The sequence below is a fragment of the Xylocopa sonorina genome, chromosome 8 (assembly GCF_050948175.1).
Source record: "Xylocopa sonorina isolate GNS202 chromosome 8, iyXylSono1_principal, whole genome shotgun sequence".
NCBI classification, from domain to species: Eukaryota; Metazoa; Arthropoda; class Insecta; order Hymenoptera; family Apidae; genus Xylocopa; species Xylocopa sonorina.
In genome coordinates, this window is record NC_135200.1 from 4916026 (window position 1) to 4933962 (window position 17937).

Consider the following 17937-nt stretch of genomic DNA (forward strand, 5'->3'; position numbering starts at 1 on the left):
GAATAGACACGCGGTCCAGTCGCGGTCGTAGCGAGGCCCTCGTGCACACAGGGTGTATTGTTGCGTCTGGTCGCAATAGGCGCGTGCACGTGCTCGAGGTATGCACGCATTACCATAAAAACCGATTTAAAAATCGGCGATAGGGAACGCTGGACGCGTATTGGTCGGTCCTTACGGAATTCTGGCCGTGTCATTGGCCAGCGTTCGAGCCTGGTAGGGGGAAGTGGTAGCCGTGGATGCTGCCTGGCTTGTACCTCGCGACGCGGGTGAGCAAGAGGGGGATGGAAACGCGTTGTAACGCAGGGGAGGAAGCGAGAGAACGACTAGACGGCGACCAGTGAAAGGAAGGAGAAAGGAGAAGAACGAATAGAGAGAGAGAGAGAGGGAGACAGTGTGTGTGAGAGCGTTGGCGAACGCGATTGGGAGGCTCGAGGGCGATGAACGAAGAGCGGTCCATCGGGGTTGCACGCGGAACCGACGAGGAGGGATGAAGCTGGGGTTCGACCCGCGGGTAGAAGGACAGAAGGTGGAAGGGACCAGGGATAGATAGGAATACTACAGCGACAGAGAGACGAAACGTACGCGAGTGCTCGCTGAAGGGAAGGTAAATACATGTGCGAGGGATACGTGCGTGTACCCACGCCTGCATCTGCATGGGGATCTCGAAGAGAAAGGGAGGAAGACTGAGCAAGAGACCCCGTGCTGTAACCTGGTTGCGAGCGAGAGAGAAGAGGAGAGAGTGAAAGAGAGGAGAGTTTGGCAACGCGAGACGAAGATAGAGCGATGGGGATCGCGGTAGCGATTGGTGGGGGCGATGAACAGGGGTGGGAGCGAGCGAAAGAGAGAAGCCACGTGCTATGGGAACGGGAATGGTTCTCTCTCGGCGGGCCTCAGTTTGAAACGGGCCATCAACGATGCCTACACACCATGGCCACAGCATGACCGTGGAACAGCTCGCCATAAGGCATCGTTGCTAAGGTGGAGGACGTGTAGTGTTGGTGAAAGAAGAGAAGAAACGAGAAGAGAAGAGCAAGAGAAGCCTTCGCAACGGACGAACCGATCGGTCTCGATTCCTGTTCCACGTCCGCCGGTATGCGAATCGGGGCCCACCGCTTCATCGCTGGTGAACAAAGGCGAATTCCGATCGAGGAAGTATGCTCGCTTCGAGAACGATCTCCGTTATCGATCGATCTGGAGGATCTCGCGTGGGCCAACGTTAAGACTCGCTGGTTCTGCTCAGGCGTCCTTTGAAACGGGACGAAATCGACGGTTTCGCGGTCGATTCTCACGTTGGCGATCGAAAAGGAACGCTTCGATCGATCGCTACACCACGACTGCTTGCTCGCGCGAACGATCGTCGTTTGTTCCGTTAAATAAACGGTTCGTCGAACGATAACGATCGATCGGGTAGATATCAGTGGTTCGCGAGTAGACGCTGCTTTCGCAGGGGGCTGTCCTCGTTCTCAAGTGATCAGTCGACGCTGGGATAATCGCAAGGATCGAGCGATGGTGGTCTCCGTGACGAAGACGAACTCACGGATGAAAATGATCGTGGACAAGTGGAAGTAGAATCGAGTGCACGGTGATGATCGATTCGCGCGGACGATTACGAGGCCAGGAGGAAGTGACGGTGCATAGTCGCGCGTACGAATCGATATGCGATCATAACGCGTGTACAGGAAACGGATCCCGTGTCGTTGTCAAAGTTTCAGAGTCGAACGGTAGCGGCGTAACGGCACGGACGCGGTCTTGTTTCTCCGGTCGTTCGAATTGGACGCGCGCGAACGAGGAGGATCGAAGCTGGTGGCAAGATCGAACGCGAGCAGGCGGATGAATCACGCTGCTCGCCTCCTGTTTTTTCTTTTCTCTTCTCGCGTGGCATCGATTCGCGTGCGAATCGCGACCAAGATTTTTCAAGCTGAGCTCCTCCTCCCTTTTTTTCGCGCCTCTTTCTGACCAACTCGAGGACCGTGCATTTGTTTATTTACCGTAGCGCGTCGCGTCGCGTCTACCGGTTGATTCATCGGGACACTTTCGACCGTTCGAAGTGTCAGTGCACCAGGAGAGACGTGTTACTATTTCGGATCCAGCGGGGACACGAGCGGCCGTGTCGGAGATCGCTGTAAAATGGGAAACAGCGGAAGTAGCAGCGGGGCCAGGAAGGCACGCAGCTTGCCAAATTCACCGGAAGTGCACAGGTATCGTTTTGCCCGTCTCTCGATGCTCCTGCGTCCTTGAGAACAGCGTTTCTTTATTTCAGCTCGTCGCAGCCGTCTGCGTGCATTTCGCGCGTGCACACCGTACGCTGAATATTTATCGCGTCGTTCGCCAGTTTGCGCGCGTTCGGTGCAATCGGTGACATTAAACGTTAGGACACCGAACAATGGTACGATTATCGATTAAAAGGCGAACGCGACGATTTCATTCGTACGTAAAGCGGACGACTTTGTCGCAAGAACGGTTTTACGTAATTTTTTCTGCTTGACGCAAGTTTCGCGCGTTTGAGAAGCAGCGTTGCATAAATATTTGAACACGTTTCGTATCGAACTGTGCAAACGGAACGCATCTCTTTCGGTGGCTTTTGTTGGAGGAGAAATAATACACTCTAATTGGAAACCGGTTCCAGCGGTTTTACCGTGGCACAAACCGCGCTTGATTAGCCTTAGCCCGTTAAAATACAATGCGTGCACACCGGTGCACGGGCCGTGAAAGGATTAGCGTAAGATCGGCGAGTGGAAAGAAGTATTAAATCGAACAATGAATTACGTGCATCGATCAGCGACGAAGGAATCAGTCGTGGATATATTTGCCTGTCGCGAACTGGACGAGTGATAATTGGGTCCACGTTCCACCAGGAACCGATTCGACTGCCACTTCTGAACGAATCTGAGAGAAAACTGCCTCCAAAGTTTAACGACGCTAATTAATTCCGAACAATTACGCCGGGTACAGAAGTTTCCGAGCGCCATTGTTCCTGATCCTAGTCTCGCGTATTGTTTCCACCGTGGCTTTTCATGCGCCGCTCCTTTCTAGTTTCTACCGAAAGATGGATCAGAATTTTATTAAATGTCATGGAATTTGAATTTTTACGATATTAACTTTTATTAACGCGACACACTGTACGTTTAAACAGAGAAGTGGAGGAAATATTTAAATTATTACAGGGTGCACAGTCGCGTCGAGTAGGAAATTTGATTTTCGAACGAGATAAAAACCGGTTCGAACCTTCGCGACGACCTTTTCATCTCGTTTTTCTCGATACCTTCCCAGTGGGCTTAACCGGGTTAGAAACGAGGTATTTTTAATGCGGTCGAGCATCCTGATTCCCCGCGTTCCGTACAATTTAAGTAACGTATCGCTTCCTGAAACGCGTGCGTACATCGGATCACTGTTCGCGGGTTGAACTTTCACGATGACCGCCTTGCGAGTCGAAGCGCATTCTGCGCTCACGATCTCCGTGTCGCAGAGGTGCGCGCGTATCTTCGACTTTTACGCTGTCCGCGATCTCTGACCCTTAAATATAGTTGAAAATGGTCGAGGAACGATATCACTCGAGTTAACCAAAAATACTTGGAACAAGTGCACGGAAATATTAGAAAATAATAGAGACAAAAATTGATATCCTACTACTTTATTTTTCTAACATCTATACAGACCCATTCGATCGCAATGGAATATTTCCAATTTAAGATACAATTGTTTGATTCTATAAAATCGAGAAATTTCGTGGACAAAGCGATATTAAAGATGATCGCAACCTGATTAGCGAACGAATGTTCGCCGCTAATTCGAGACGCAAGTGGTTCAGTTACGACTCGATATTGGCGCGATTAATATTAGTAGAAAGTGGGCTGGTTCGATCGATGGACGAATCGAGTGTCGAGGGACACGTCGTTGGGCGCGAAGTCGAGCGATTTCGGTTCGAATGCGAGGAACGATGCGAACGAAGACGCCTGGTTAGGCCCGTGAAAGCGGGGATTCGCTTGTGTAATTAGAAGAAGCGGACGAATAAAGACGTGCTCGGTCACGATCTATATCGAGAGAAGAAAAATTGAAAACCAGATCCCCCGCCTGGGTGCTCGGACTGGCCATCGCTACGGGGCCCCGGAGGACCGGTTAGACCTTGGCTGCAGGTCGCGCCTCGACACCTTCTGCACTCTGGTACCGTCGATGCGAACACGCGATCCTCTGCGAACATTCTGTCACGAACCATCCAAATATTTCCAATCTCGACCAACTATATTTCTGTTCTTCCGTTTTCCTTTATTATTTCAGCTAGCAAAGTATAAAATGAAATATACGGCGTTTAGATAAAAGAATCGACGAACTGTTATCGATGTAATTTAATTGTAAGATATAATTCTTCTGATCTATTGCTGTGTCGATAATGAACAACACGACTAGGTATAAAAATGCTTCGCGACAAAAGCCACCAGCGTCCCTGGATATCTAACGAGAAATGTAAATACAGAAGACGCACGATATATCTGGGAATATCGAAATATCGCGTAGGAAAAATGTGGGAACGGATACGAGTCGAATCGATGGTCGAAGAGGAAGAGCTTAGGTTGCATTAGAAGGGACGGTCTCCATTATGGGGCGCGCGTCTATAATCATTTTTAGGGTTCCTCGATGCCAGCGACCCTCGAGTCCTACGCACCTGGCATCCGATCGACGAAAAACAGCGGTTCCCTTTTAAAGAGCGAAAGGCGACGACGAACTCGTAGGATTAGGACACGCGGACGAAACGACCGCGCGGAGGAAAACGAAAAAGGAGCACAGAAAAGCGGCGTTGAGCGAAATTCTGTCGCGAGCGAACCGTCTCTGGCGGTTTTCCGTGGGAGAACCGGTCCCTGGTCGCTCGCTTACGCCTTTCGAATGAACCTCGCCGCGCTCGACACCGCGGATCTGCGTCCGATTACTCTGCAATTCGAATGCATCAGGTTCCTATTAAATGCTCGCCTTTGTTCCATCGGCTCATGCGCCCTCCCGTGATACGATGCACTTCTATCAGCGACGTCCTCGCGAGCGTGATAACGGGTCGGACGCGCTGCTTCCGTCGACGCTGCCGATTCTTTTTTCCCCCGCCATGCTACGATCCGCAACAGTGTCCCGTTGCATTGTGACCGGTGTCTGTGCGTGCGCGTGAAAACTGCATGTATCCGGTAAGAAAAAAGGGGAAAAGACAGGAAAGAGCACGATTCTGCAGCGAATGCTGGGGGTCACACGGGTCGTCTTCGATGGGACCAGTGGACGAGGGAACGAGACGCGATCGTTTCGTCGTGGATATCCCATGGCTGGTTCGGGTGTTGTGAGAAATCGCGAATCAATCGCTCGAATTCAATGTGATCAATGGTATCGTAAATCGTCGAGATATGGTAGTTTTGAAATGGAGAACAGCGAAATGGATCCATCTTGTTCGATGAAGGAGTGAACCGTGAGGAATTAGCGAGACGTGTAAACGAGCTGGTCGATGTAAGTATCGTCGAATGTACCAAGTGATTAGCTAATATAATTCGATTAAAAGCTATAAGAAAAGGAACATCTGAATGCTTTGTAATATCGAGGAAATGGGCTTCGAAGTGTCTACAAATACAATAATCGATCGACTTCTTTTTCTTCGTCGAGACAGACACGCACACAGATGTCTAACCATCGACGAGGTATCGATCAAAATATTAGCACGACATGTAGAAAAAGTCACAGAAGACACAAAGTGAGAGAGAGCAGGCTGGTTTCTATCGAGAAAGAAGAGGGACGAACGAAAATAGAGGAGCGCAGCGAGAAAGGGGTTTTAAAAGCGAGAAAAAGAAGAGATCGGAGCACGGGTTGGTTGTTCGCGAAGCACGTGGCTCAGCCACGGGTCGCGATTCCGTAGAGAGATACTTTCTCTTCCTTCCTCGCTGCCCTTCCTTTTTTCCTCTCGCGCCCTTTCGCTCGCGTCTCGTCCGCCTGCGAGTCGACGGCCCACGGTTTGATTTATCATCCGCGAGCCGCGCGATTATTTCACGCGTTCCCAACCCCCCCTCGTGTCCAACCCTTGCGTCCCGTCGGCTAGAAATCCTCTTTCTTCGCCGCAACAGTTCAAAGATACCCCGGGTGCCGAGCGTGAGTCAATGTTTTCGATGTGAATGGTCGCAGAAATAGATCGTCGAGTACGTTCTCGCTGGTTTTCGAGACCGCCTGGTCGAAGTGCGCGCCACGGCGTTCGAAGATCGATCGACGATGATCGCGAGTTGCTGTGCGAGCGGATCTTTTCTACGAACGAAGTTTATGGCAACTGCGAGGCGTTCGATTCTTAAGAACGAAGCTTGGTTTAGAAAGAGATACGTCTGCGAGAGCGTCGAGTGTTTGGATCGTACTCTTGTTTCACCCTTGTTCAAGCCAATTTTCAATTTAATCGACAAACAATGATTATTCTTGTAGTTTGAATGCAACAGCCGTGAGTTAGACTCGTATCACTGGTTGGTTAGATATTTGCAGACGTGGGTGTCGTCAAACAGTTTTTACACGGATCTCGTGACACGCAAACACTCGAGGGAAAGCCACTTCCCTCGCTGTTAGAACGTGCCTCCCTGAATGTCATAATTAAGCGTAACCTTTCGACGCTCTCTTGTCGCGAACAAAGAGCACCGTTCGATCGTTTTCGAGGCGAAGATCCGGTTGTGCCCCTCGACAGTGGGAACTCGCGATCATCGCAACCGCTTTGTCCGCCTATGTACTGCTATTTGCATTCCGTTTGATCGAGATTTCCTTCCTCTCAAGTTCGAAAAATTGCAAATCGTCTGATCCTGCGGGTTTATTTCGAATTTATTAACTGAACGCGGCTCGCGAGTTGAAGCCCTTTTCGAGAGGAGATCCACACGGAACGCGTTAAGGGATTTCGCTAATCCCTTAAACGAGCGAACCCATGGTGTTCAAGAGTCGCGTTGCTAAAATACGAACAGCCTCTTCAAAACGTACACCATATAAAACAGTGTTACCAAATTGGTCTTCGTTTGTAAACTTCCAACGATACAAAAAATTAACATAAACACACTCTGACTTATAATAATAATAATAATAATATAAATTTAATATATATCCAAGAGTATAGCGAATAACCTGTTCAAACTGTAAATGTGCATAAATTAAAGAATACCTAATTTCTTTAGCCGTAACAATTTTGAAAAACGTACGAGGAGGGTTGCAACCCTCTCCTTTGATCCGCGCGATCCTAAAGACGCGCGAGGAAAAATATATTCCTCGAAGCACGGGGAACGACGCTGATCGTAGCGAAGTTTTCACCGGAACGGGGTGGGTATATTAAGCGGCATTAGTCATCGCGAGGGCTGAATACACCCGCGCGCTAATAAACGTTTGTCCCGCGTCCTTGCGTTTCTAAACGCGAGGAATAATAAGCGGTGGCCCCGGACGCTTGCGATAATAATATCGTCCGCATGGAACGGTGCGTCGGCCTTCCTGGTAAAACACCGTCCTTTTTCCCGAGATTATCTAAATTTAACCCCGCTGGCTCTCTGGAACAACGCGCGACCACACATTCGGTTTAACGTCCTTTCTCTCGATGGGAACCACCGACCACTCGCTCGATCGGTTCTTACTTCGCGTTCGCGAGAACCGATTACGCTGTCTCGAGCTAATTAAGTTGAAGACGGAAGTCGAAGAGGCGATCGAGGGTTGAAGACGTCGCAACGTTCGACATCGATGAAAAATGGAATTATTCGAAACTTGTTGGGCCTCGATACGCGCGATATTTGTTGGTTAAAAGGGCTGAGGTTTATCCGATATTCTGAATAATTTGTAGGGACGATGGTAAGAGTGATAAATTTGTTAATATTTAAGAAGGTAAGATGATTTTTAAGGAAACGAGGGCGCGAAGGAGTGGAAGTGATTTAAGAAACGATTAACTTCTTGTGAATCGAACAATGAGATAATAATTGAACGAAGTTAGAGCTCAGAAGTTCGTCGCGATCAGGGGTTGAAGACGTCGCTACGTTCGACATCGATGAAAAATGGAATTATTCGAAACTTGTTGGGCCTCGACACGCGATATTTGTTGGTTAAAAGGGCTGAGGTTTATCCGATATTCTGAATAATTTGTAGGAACGATGGTAACAGTGATAGATTTTTTAATATTTAAAAAAGTAAGGTGGTTTTTAAGGAAAATAAGGCGCGAGGGGGTTGGAAGTGATTTGAGAAAAGACCAACTTCTTGTGAATCGAACAATGAGATAATAATCGAACAAAGTTAAAGTGAGTATCGCCCAGAACTGGCCAATTAATCGAGTCTGCTTCCTTTTTTCACCAAGATAGCGCATAATTCTCGGTACGAGATTTATGCTCGCGGCTCCAGAGTTTGGCTCGCATCCACGCGTGACACGCAATATCCCCTAATACCCGCGAATGAATTAACTACTCGAGCGAAGTATTCGAGTAACATGTACGACACTATCAGACCATCGTGTACATCACCACTTGACGCAAATTCACTCAGCCGCGTTACTATTTCGCCAGCAATGAATTACCTCAACATAATCGATCGAATCGGTTATTTCCACACGATATAATCGCACTTGGACTGTCCCAATGATCAGGTACACCTCGTTACGTGAAAATCTCCACGCAATTCCAAGCAATTTTTTACTTAACAAAACATCCCCTATCGATCCGTCTAACATTCGAGTCACGCGTTATCGACTAATATCTTCTTAACGACCAATAACAAAGTTACCAAACGTACTCGTCAGCCTTCTAACTCCAATCTACTTGATAGTCCCCCAAGAAAATTCTACTCGTCTTATCAATTAATAAATTCTCACGAGAGTCATCTTTCCACCACAATTCCACGCTTCCTCGTTGCACAAAATCGCAAGGTTCCTACGTCAAACGATCGAGACGGAACGAAAGGCAAACCGTAGGGACATTCGAAGGTACACGGTGGACAATTAGTAGGAATCTATTTGTTGGATCGCTGGAGCGAGGTTAGCCCATTGGTTACCTGGACGAGGGACGAGGCTCGAGGTGCACAGCCGAGCGTAGGACAGAGCAGAAGTTTCTAACGGCGGTTCTGGCCAAGTTGAGCGGGGGTTAGGCTCGAGTTAAGCAGGTAAAAGCTGCACCAGATACCTATCGATGCCACGGCAACAGCAGGCGGACATTCCTTCTAATTGCTCGGGAACCGCGCGATTTTTCGAATCGACCGACCAATTAGATCCAGCCGCTGCGATATCGACGGGCACGGAGGGGGTTGGTTTAGGCAGCGTTCGCGCTTTCACGACACAGCTACACAGCTCTCTTCGAGCCGCTGTTCGAGTCTCGTTCAAGTAAAACGACCAGTTTACGCTCGTTTGTATGTGTGTATATAATATGGCGAGCCGTTCTCGTAATTTCTGCGATACACAGCCGCTTTAAAGCCGCGGGAATTACCAACCTATCGATCCGCGAGTTTACTTTCTCGCGTCCTGATCGCTGGCGAGCCTTCGTCGGTTGATTAAAGGCGCTTGGATAACTTTCAAACCGACACGTTCAATTATATTTGGACGAGAGAGAAAGAGGGATTGTAAAAGAGTATTCTCTAAGATCGTTTGCAGGATAATTCGAGTATTTTGTAGCGACAGAGAAGCATCTAATTAATATAACTCCTCCGCCCTTGATAATAACAAAATATCTGTGAAAAATGTAGTTACGCTTCGAATTACTGGAGAGTATCGATACTTACATTTCCCAGGAATCCAAGCACCTTTCGAAAGCACGTGTTCGAAGGGTAGACGCGAGGGGTGGACGAGACTGGTGGTCGCTGAACCAGGAGGGATGAGAAATCGGATATTGATCCTCGAGGGTGTCCCATCGGATGTGGAAGCCAGAAGCTTGAGTAATTAACAGAATCTCCTTCCAGTTTACACTGGGCCAGCGTTCGCGTACCTCTCCATGCGATCTACGTACACGTGCATACCCTCGATCTCCATTAATTGTCTCCGCGTGTCGCGTCTGTACCCGCGCGTGTCTGTCGCGTAAGAAAAATCCTGCTACGCGATCGATCATTCGCGTTAATAACACTTGTAGAACTAAAAGAGCGCGCTTGTACCCGAGCCGATAACAACTTTTCTAATTAATTGCTTTTATTCGAGCATTTAATGACCCGCAACGCCCGCGACTGGCTATACGATAGGGTCAAGTTATTTCGAGGGTAATCGCGGCTAATTGACGGCGTACGTGTGTCGAGTTAACGATACGTAAATTTCAGGTAGAAAAATGCACGTGATTTATATCAGGCTCGAGGTGATTTTATTTCAGCTGCCTGCTTGTATTTTACGACAGTGTCGCTTGATCACCGCTCGATTGGGACCAAAATTCAAGTCGCATCGAGACAAGTTTCTCTCGTGTCGTTAGTCAAAGCGGGATACATCCTCAGTATCGAGAAATCTCGAAGGTGAAACGTGTTTCGTACGAATAACGTGCGTCGATAACGAAGCGAATCCAATCAAGCTGCGCGAATCAACCCCGCTAAATTTAATCGTCGTCGAACTCGATTTAAAGCTAGACGAAGTTGGAGAACGAAACAGGATCCGTGAAAGGGCGTGTTTCAGTGGCACCACGTGGCTTTTGGAAACTTTTGCAACCCTTAACGAGCCACCCCAATCGCGTTGTGCCATTACGAGCTCGATGATGTCTTCGACAGCACGACACTTCGACAAAAGTCATCTTTCTACCGGCGAACGCGGGACAAAGGAGTCGCGAAGGCGTCCTGCCCCGCCATATTTAATATGACCGCTGGTTCCCGCGGCTGATATTGCAAAACGCGCACTGCTGTAGGCAACACCAACCGTGGACATTAATTCCCGATATTACCCTCGTAAATATTCGCGGAACCCTTCGTCCCGCCTCGAGCGTGCGATCGAAACGATTCTTTTTTTCCCTTCCTCGGTTGGACAGGAACGCGGAGAACGCAGGAGGAATTCAATTTTATCATCGCACAAAGGTTTTAACAGAGGCGCAGCTCGGTATCGCTACGAATCTTAGACCTCTCGGCTGGGAGAAAAGATTCCATAAATCTTGATAAATCACTGGCTCTCTTTCAGGATACGAACGATTCGAAATGCATTCTTTCAGGGAATGGTATATGCTCGGGCGTGCGATGTCATGGCACACGGGATTGTCGATGTAATGGAGTTAGAGAAATTTGAATAGAAATGCTTGTCGAGTAACGTTTGTGGAATGTCGAGGGCATGATAGATATAATTTACACGAGTGAAGTTGCTCTTTTAAGTAACCGAGAGTTTACTCGTTTAATGGAACCAAAATGGAAGCCAGTGGTATCGATGAGTAGTCGATCGAAGTATGTTAGATCTACATTGGTCGTTCGGTTCGTATATCGTCGCATTGTTCGACGATATTAAAAGTTCGTTACTCGTTCGAGCCATCGTTTCGCCAAAGTTTCGTTCGAAACGAAGAGAATAAAACGCAGCGAAGTTGCGACCCATAACAGTATCATCGATTCTCGAGACCCTCTGTCCACTAAATTTAGCGTTCGAAGAGCGGAAGGAATTCCAAGTATCCATCGCCGTTTCCGATGGAATCGTTCGAAAAAGGAGGACTTTCAGATTCTCTTGATGTCAGTTTCCAAGAACTGGACGCGTTCATCGGTCGACTCGTCAACAAAGGGGACACGAGGCCCGGTTAAACGACGACGCGTGTTGGGGAATCGAGGAGAAAGAAGAAGGGTGCTTCTTTGAGTACCCGTGTCCCAGACGTCATCACGTACCAACTAAATATTTGCTATTCACCGTGGTGACACGATCGCGACACACAAGCTGGCTGTTAAACTTCGCGTAGGGAAACAGCGTGTTTCATATGTTTTCCACGGATTACTTGGCGTTTCGCGAGCACCGCCTCTCTGTCGCGGGTTTAAAATCCACCGCGGTTCGGCTCTCGTCTCGTTCTCGCTCCTAGAAACGCTTCTCGTGTCTTGGAATGGAATTTTAGTAGAACCTTTTCTAACGAAGCGCTTCGTTTTTGCTTGGGTTTTGCTGTGAATCATAGAGGAGAGAAAGAAGGAAAAGGGAGGAAGAACGTTTCGTCCTGGGCCCAGCCTTGGACGCTGGGATGTTAGGGACAGGTCAGAAGTTGTACATATTGGAACGAACAGGTAATTGCGCACTCGTGGGGAACTGTAAGCGATGATGCCCCTCTAATGGCGAGTGTCGTGAGGCCACTACACTAATACATAGAAAAAAATTCTTAAGTGACACGAACGAACGTTGGTCGATTGTTGAGAAGAAGTTTTCGAGATTACGAAACGAATGGTGAGATCGTGGAAATATTGAAAAGCGTGGAAAACGACGTTACTCGAGAGACACTTGGCCCGTCGAAATTCGTCGCTCTGCTCGAAAGCATCTTATGGTAGACTCGAACGAGGTCCTGCGGACCGATTCCACGGCACCCTTGGGTATACAGAGCCGAATGGAAAGTACGGCGACGGCCGGAGGCAAAAAAGAGAAGCCCGTCGAAGGGAACTGGCGTATGGCACGAGCACGGGGACCGACCACCAACGAGCTTCCTCACCCTTTTCGTGCGCGCGTTCGTTCGCCCGCGTTTTCTTTGCCCGCTGTGTTTCACGCCTTCCTCGAGTCCTCTTCTTTTTCTTCTGCCACATTTCTCTCTTGTCGCTTCGCCTCCCCTCGTCGCTCTCGCCTCTTTCGAACTTTCACGCGTTTTTCTTGGTGCACGCGCGAAACAGCGGGATATCCACGCGCGTCGACCAGTTTCCGTTCCGCCATTTCGATGTATCTCTGCAGAGACGCGATTAAACTTCGCGCGCGTATATATCGAATCTGAGTCAGTTCTAATCGAATCTATCCGCGAGAGCCAATCTGATTACCATTCTCGACTGTCGCTCGCGTTCGTGATTAATGAATCCCGATGGAAATAGCGAGCATTGTGCAACGTCCAGTTTTTTGACTTACGACTTCGCGCTTGTCATTAGCGCGCGCAAAAAGACTTCGAGCAAGTGGCTCGATTGCGATTCGTGCTCGTTTCATTCCGCCTCGCGAGATCGCTCGTTTCACTTTTGATTTATCTGCAGTCGAACACTGGATACATTCTAGTCGATTTCGCGAGGAATGCTCTTCCTCTTTCCCGCTAACAATTTCAAAATCGCATCAGTCAGCGTTACACGACTCGCAACAGTCGATACACGACCCCTAACTGACTCGATTCAAGCGTCGTTCGCGTACCACACGCGCTCAGCGAACACCGCGCGTATTATTCCCTGGACTGACCGTGCGACGCGATACAGTCGAGATTACCCGCCGCGCGGAGAGAGTAATTAAGCGCTGTAATTACTCGATGCCTATCTGTAGTTCCGTTCCAACTCGACGGCACGAAATCTCATCGCCGCCGTTACGGTTCGCGGCTTTTCGACGCTGTTCGACGCGCCGCGCCGCCTGAAAGCCGATGTCAGTGGCTATCGAACAGCAGTCATCGTGTACAGAGCCTCGTTAGATCTTGGAGAAATTGGACGCTTGCTATCTTGATTTAGCTGAGAAATAATTCGAATCATCCTCGAAATTTCATCTTGGAGCATCTCACTCGAGCCACGAAACTCTATTCTCTTATCTATGAATTCTATTCTCTGTTTTAATTTTACGTTTTATCATCTTTATAATCATTAACAGCCTTAAATCTCACGCAGGAACTAAAACGAGCTCGATTCTCGATAAATTCGACGCGAACCCACCGACCCAATGCGCCATTATGAAATCAGGACCGTTGGAGCGATGCTTTCGATCGTTCTACGAAGAGGAGTACGAATTATCAGTCTCCTCTTCCATTGAGACATCAAAGTCACGAGATCATCAGTCGCACGCGAGATTGCGTCGTGAATTTTCCATCAGCGTCCACATCGTGTACCTCGACGTCGAAATGGGCGCACTTGCTGGGTACACTGCAATCCCAGCGTCCTCGACGGGACGCGAAGCGATCCCAGTCTGAATAACAGTAACGACTCCGTTGGGAGGCTGCTTTCTAAATCGATCTCTTTGCTTCCAGATTGCCGTCTCCGTACAATAAGCAGTCGGCAGTCGGTGGTGCAGGTGGCGGACCAGGCGCTGGGACGAGCATACCCTTACCTGCCACCGTAGCCGCCACCAGGAGGTGTCCCCCGGACAAAGTTAGGCCAGCGCCAACGCCAACGCATCAGTCGCAACTCGGTAAGTCCTCGAGACTTCCTCTCAGTTCCTTACTTTTCTCTTCCCTTTGGTCTATCGCGCGACGAAATCCTTTGTGGATACCTAGAAATCGAGGAGTCATCGAGTTACGGTGGATTTCAGTTGATTACGACTCCACGCTGGACTTCCATCGCGAGTACGGAAGGAGGCTGAGTACCATTTCGAACGCGTCCAGTCTACTGTTCTTTATTTTTCTTTTTTAAATCCTTTGTACTTAATCGGATTTTCGGTCTTCCGTGAATAAGCAGAAATCTAAGATCGATCAAGCCTGTTCGCTTCTTCCTTTTTTCATTTGGAATTCGCGAGGGTGGATCGAATCGAAGGGTGTCCCTTCGTTCTAGTTCGTATTTCTATGATTGGTTTACTTTCTGAGTTCGATTATTTGTATATTTCCGCGTGGAGGTGCGGAATTGTTGTTTTTATCGATGCTTGCACAGTGACGATCGCAAGTCTCTAATGGCAGCTGTTTTGATAAAGATCATTCAGATTGATTGGAAAAGGAGTTTGGAATGACTATAGCGCGAGGTGAATGTGACCACGGATCGATACGTTTCCGTGATTTCTTCTAGCTCGAATTATCCACGGGGACAGAGGGAATAGGTTTAGCCAGCGGAAGTTCCGCGTGATCCATCACTTAATTAAAGTAAATTGGTTACCGGACTCGAACTTGTATTACGTTACGCGGTATATTAAATTATAGAGATTGAATGCACTTGGAGCGACACGGAGGATATTTATGGGTCCCTCGGGATCTACGGCGCAGCCTCGTCCCGCTGACTTATCCTCGAGGTTAAGTAACTGGATTAAAATTCGCGTTGCATTCTGTCGAAAGTCCGATTCGAGTTAAATAATCGATCGATACGACGGATGAAATTATTCAGCTGGGTTATACAGTGCGATGGGTTGACAGAGAAACAACCGTCTGGTCTGAGCCCTACTCGCTGCTTCGGGATGCTCATTAAAATTGATGAAAATGCTCATAAATTATTCCGACTAAGTATTTTCAACGCACACGTATGTGTATCCGCATGAATATGGATAAAGAGGATCGGCTGGTGTCTCGTACGAATAAAGGAAACAAACGGTTCACCGGTTCGAGATATAACGCGTGAAAAGGGAAACACGGAACGCGTTCTGGTGCTAACCAGAATAATACGATTCTTAAGAAATTTCTCTTTCCAATCGAAGCTGTAAAATATTAATTATAATTTATTAGAAATTTCACGTTAGTCGCGATATCGAACGTATCGTCTCTTACGAATAAAGAAAACAAACGGTTCACCTGTTCGAGATATAACGCGTGAAGAGGGAAACACGGAACGCGTTCTGGTGCTAAAAAGAATAATACGATTCTTAAGAAATTTCTTTTTGCAATCGAAGCTGCAAAATATTAATTATAATTTATTAGAAATTTCACGTTAGTCGCGATATCGAGGGTAACGAGGGAAAGAACTGGGAGAGAAGGAATTAAAAAGGCTGTGGTAGAATTCAAAGGACGGTGGCAAGAAATGGCACTATTTTTTCTTCCTAACTTCTCCCTTTTCCCTTTGCGCGAGCTGCCGTTAATGGAAAGTCATTAGCGGCTGAGTATCCTGAGCGTTTACCACGGAGTAATATCCTGCCATGGTTACAGTATATCTGTTCCTGGCATTCGCTTTCATTTCCTCGACGCAAGCGTTAGTTTTCCCTCCACGACGCTTCACGTTTCTGCTTTGTCGTGGCCCCCCTCGCGATCGATGAATCTCGCCTGCAATCGCTCGTATTTATTCAATTTTTCGTTCGTTTCTTCGTCCAAAAAGAAGGCAAACGTTTCATTCCTTCGTTGAAACTTTCCCCTCGCCAGTAACGTTCTTCGAGAAAATGGTAAAATTCATCTTCTTTCGTTCAATTTCGATCGATCTAAATTATGGTAGTAATTTAGGCAAACGTTGTTCGAATTTTCGAGGTTTCTTAGTAGGTTTAAAGAGCTGGTGTGCAGCGTTTTCGCTTAAAGGCAGCGGAAAGGTTTCGACGAGGGTAAACGCGGTAAGTTGGACGGTACCTCGAGGACACCCTATTAGCCATTAGTCCTGTGAATGGCTTTTAGCAACCCTTTGCGCATTTCTGGCCGTCACGAGAGATCTGGACCACCATGGAAACTGGCTTCGACGGGGGTGCGCCCTACCCCGCGTCTCTTTTTAATATATGGCCACCCTTCCGTCTCTCTCTCTCTCTCTCTCTCTCTCTCTCTCTCTCTCTTTCTGTCGCTCCTCCGCCCCATCTTTCCACGTATCTTGCGCACACTCGTGCATTACGTATTATCTTCTCTATCGTTGCTACGATACGCCCGTTAGTCGTCTATTTCGCGTGCGGTCCCAGCTAACTGCGTTCAATAAAACGGTACTCCATTTCCAGCTGCCGTCGCTCGTAAAACTTCCTCCCTCGTACTTGTTCCGTGCAATTTATCAGCGATATTCGCGCATAGTTGCAGTTTAAAACGCGATACCACGCTTTCTAAGCTTTCTAAGCGCCCACGGTAACGCAAACGCAAGTTTCGCAAGTATCTTCGAGCGTCGACGCTACTAAAACAGTTGACCAAAATTCCTACAGTTCCAATTGCTTTTAAATATCGAAAAGTAACGTTACACGACTAGTCAGAAAGCGATGCGCGCAATTTTGCACAGATTCCTCTTACGCGGTTACAAGGTACGCGCGAGGGGGTTGCGCACCCTGGTCACCCCGTGTTTCGTTGACGCGTACTCGCTCGCTCGTGCCACGAGGAAGCTGAAGCACTCCGTTCTGCTGGCACGTTGTCGCTGATACGAGCAGACGTCGCGAAACTCTGTTAGGTTCAGCTCGAAGCGGAGTGCGGGCACTCTGATAGGCGAGCACGCGTGTATCTCGTGCGGGCGGCGATATTACCTACATCCAGGGTGGCCAAGAGGTGGTAGGTAGCCCGCTACGAGATGGGGTGGCACCCCATAGTTTATACTTTACTCTCAACTCCCATGTTTCCAGGGCGGCCACGGCCAGATGTGCACGCCGATTTACACGCGGTTCTCAATCGAACGCGTTGCAAGTATCCTTGCTGTGGCTTCTCTCGATACTCACAAAACTCGCGAAACGATTCGAGAACGCGTATCTCATTTTTTTTTTTAAATTCGCCTAACTTTAGTGATCACGAGATGTACCATAAGGGGATGTTTATTTGAATCTCTTCTATTCTCTGTCTACAAAAGCTTCTATCGCTGTCGCCTGAAGAAACGAGAAACACAGAGAACTCGAGATACTTGAAAATCTCCTACGACAAGCTTCTTTCTCTTATCTGACGCAAGTATTACGCACGTTGCAAGTATCCTTGCTGTAGCTCTCTCGACATTAACAAAACTCGCGAAACAATTCGAGAACGCGTATTTCACTTTTTTTGGAAAATTCGCCTAACTTTAGTGGTCACGAGATGTATGGGTGCCATAAGGGGATGTTTATTTGAATTTCTTCTATTCTCTGTCCACAAAAGCTTCTATCGCTGTCGCCCGAAGAAACGAGAGACGCAGAGAACTCGAGATACTTGAAAATCTCCTACGACAAACTTCTTTTCTGTTATTCGACGCAAGCATTTCCATTTAATTATTCGAGGATAATTATTCGTTCGTATTTCGATGCTGGGAGCCTGGCTACCCCCGTTGTTTACATGGTTGAGAGTCGCTGGCGGGTTTCAGGGGGATGCAGTTCTC

General features: G+C 48.1%; 1 protein-coding gene across 1 annotated transcript in view; it reads left to right on the forward strand.

Moving 5' to 3' along the window:
* Positions 1-17937, forward strand: part of Sick (sickie) — a 164991-nt gene that overhangs the window by 34583 nt on the left and 112471 nt on the right. The window contains exon 5 of the mRNA XM_076899505.1: positions 14046-14206. Within this exon, the coding sequence (XP_076755620.1) occupies positions 14046-14206 (161 nt within the window). The remainder of the gene's footprint in view (positions 1-14045; positions 14207-17937) is intronic.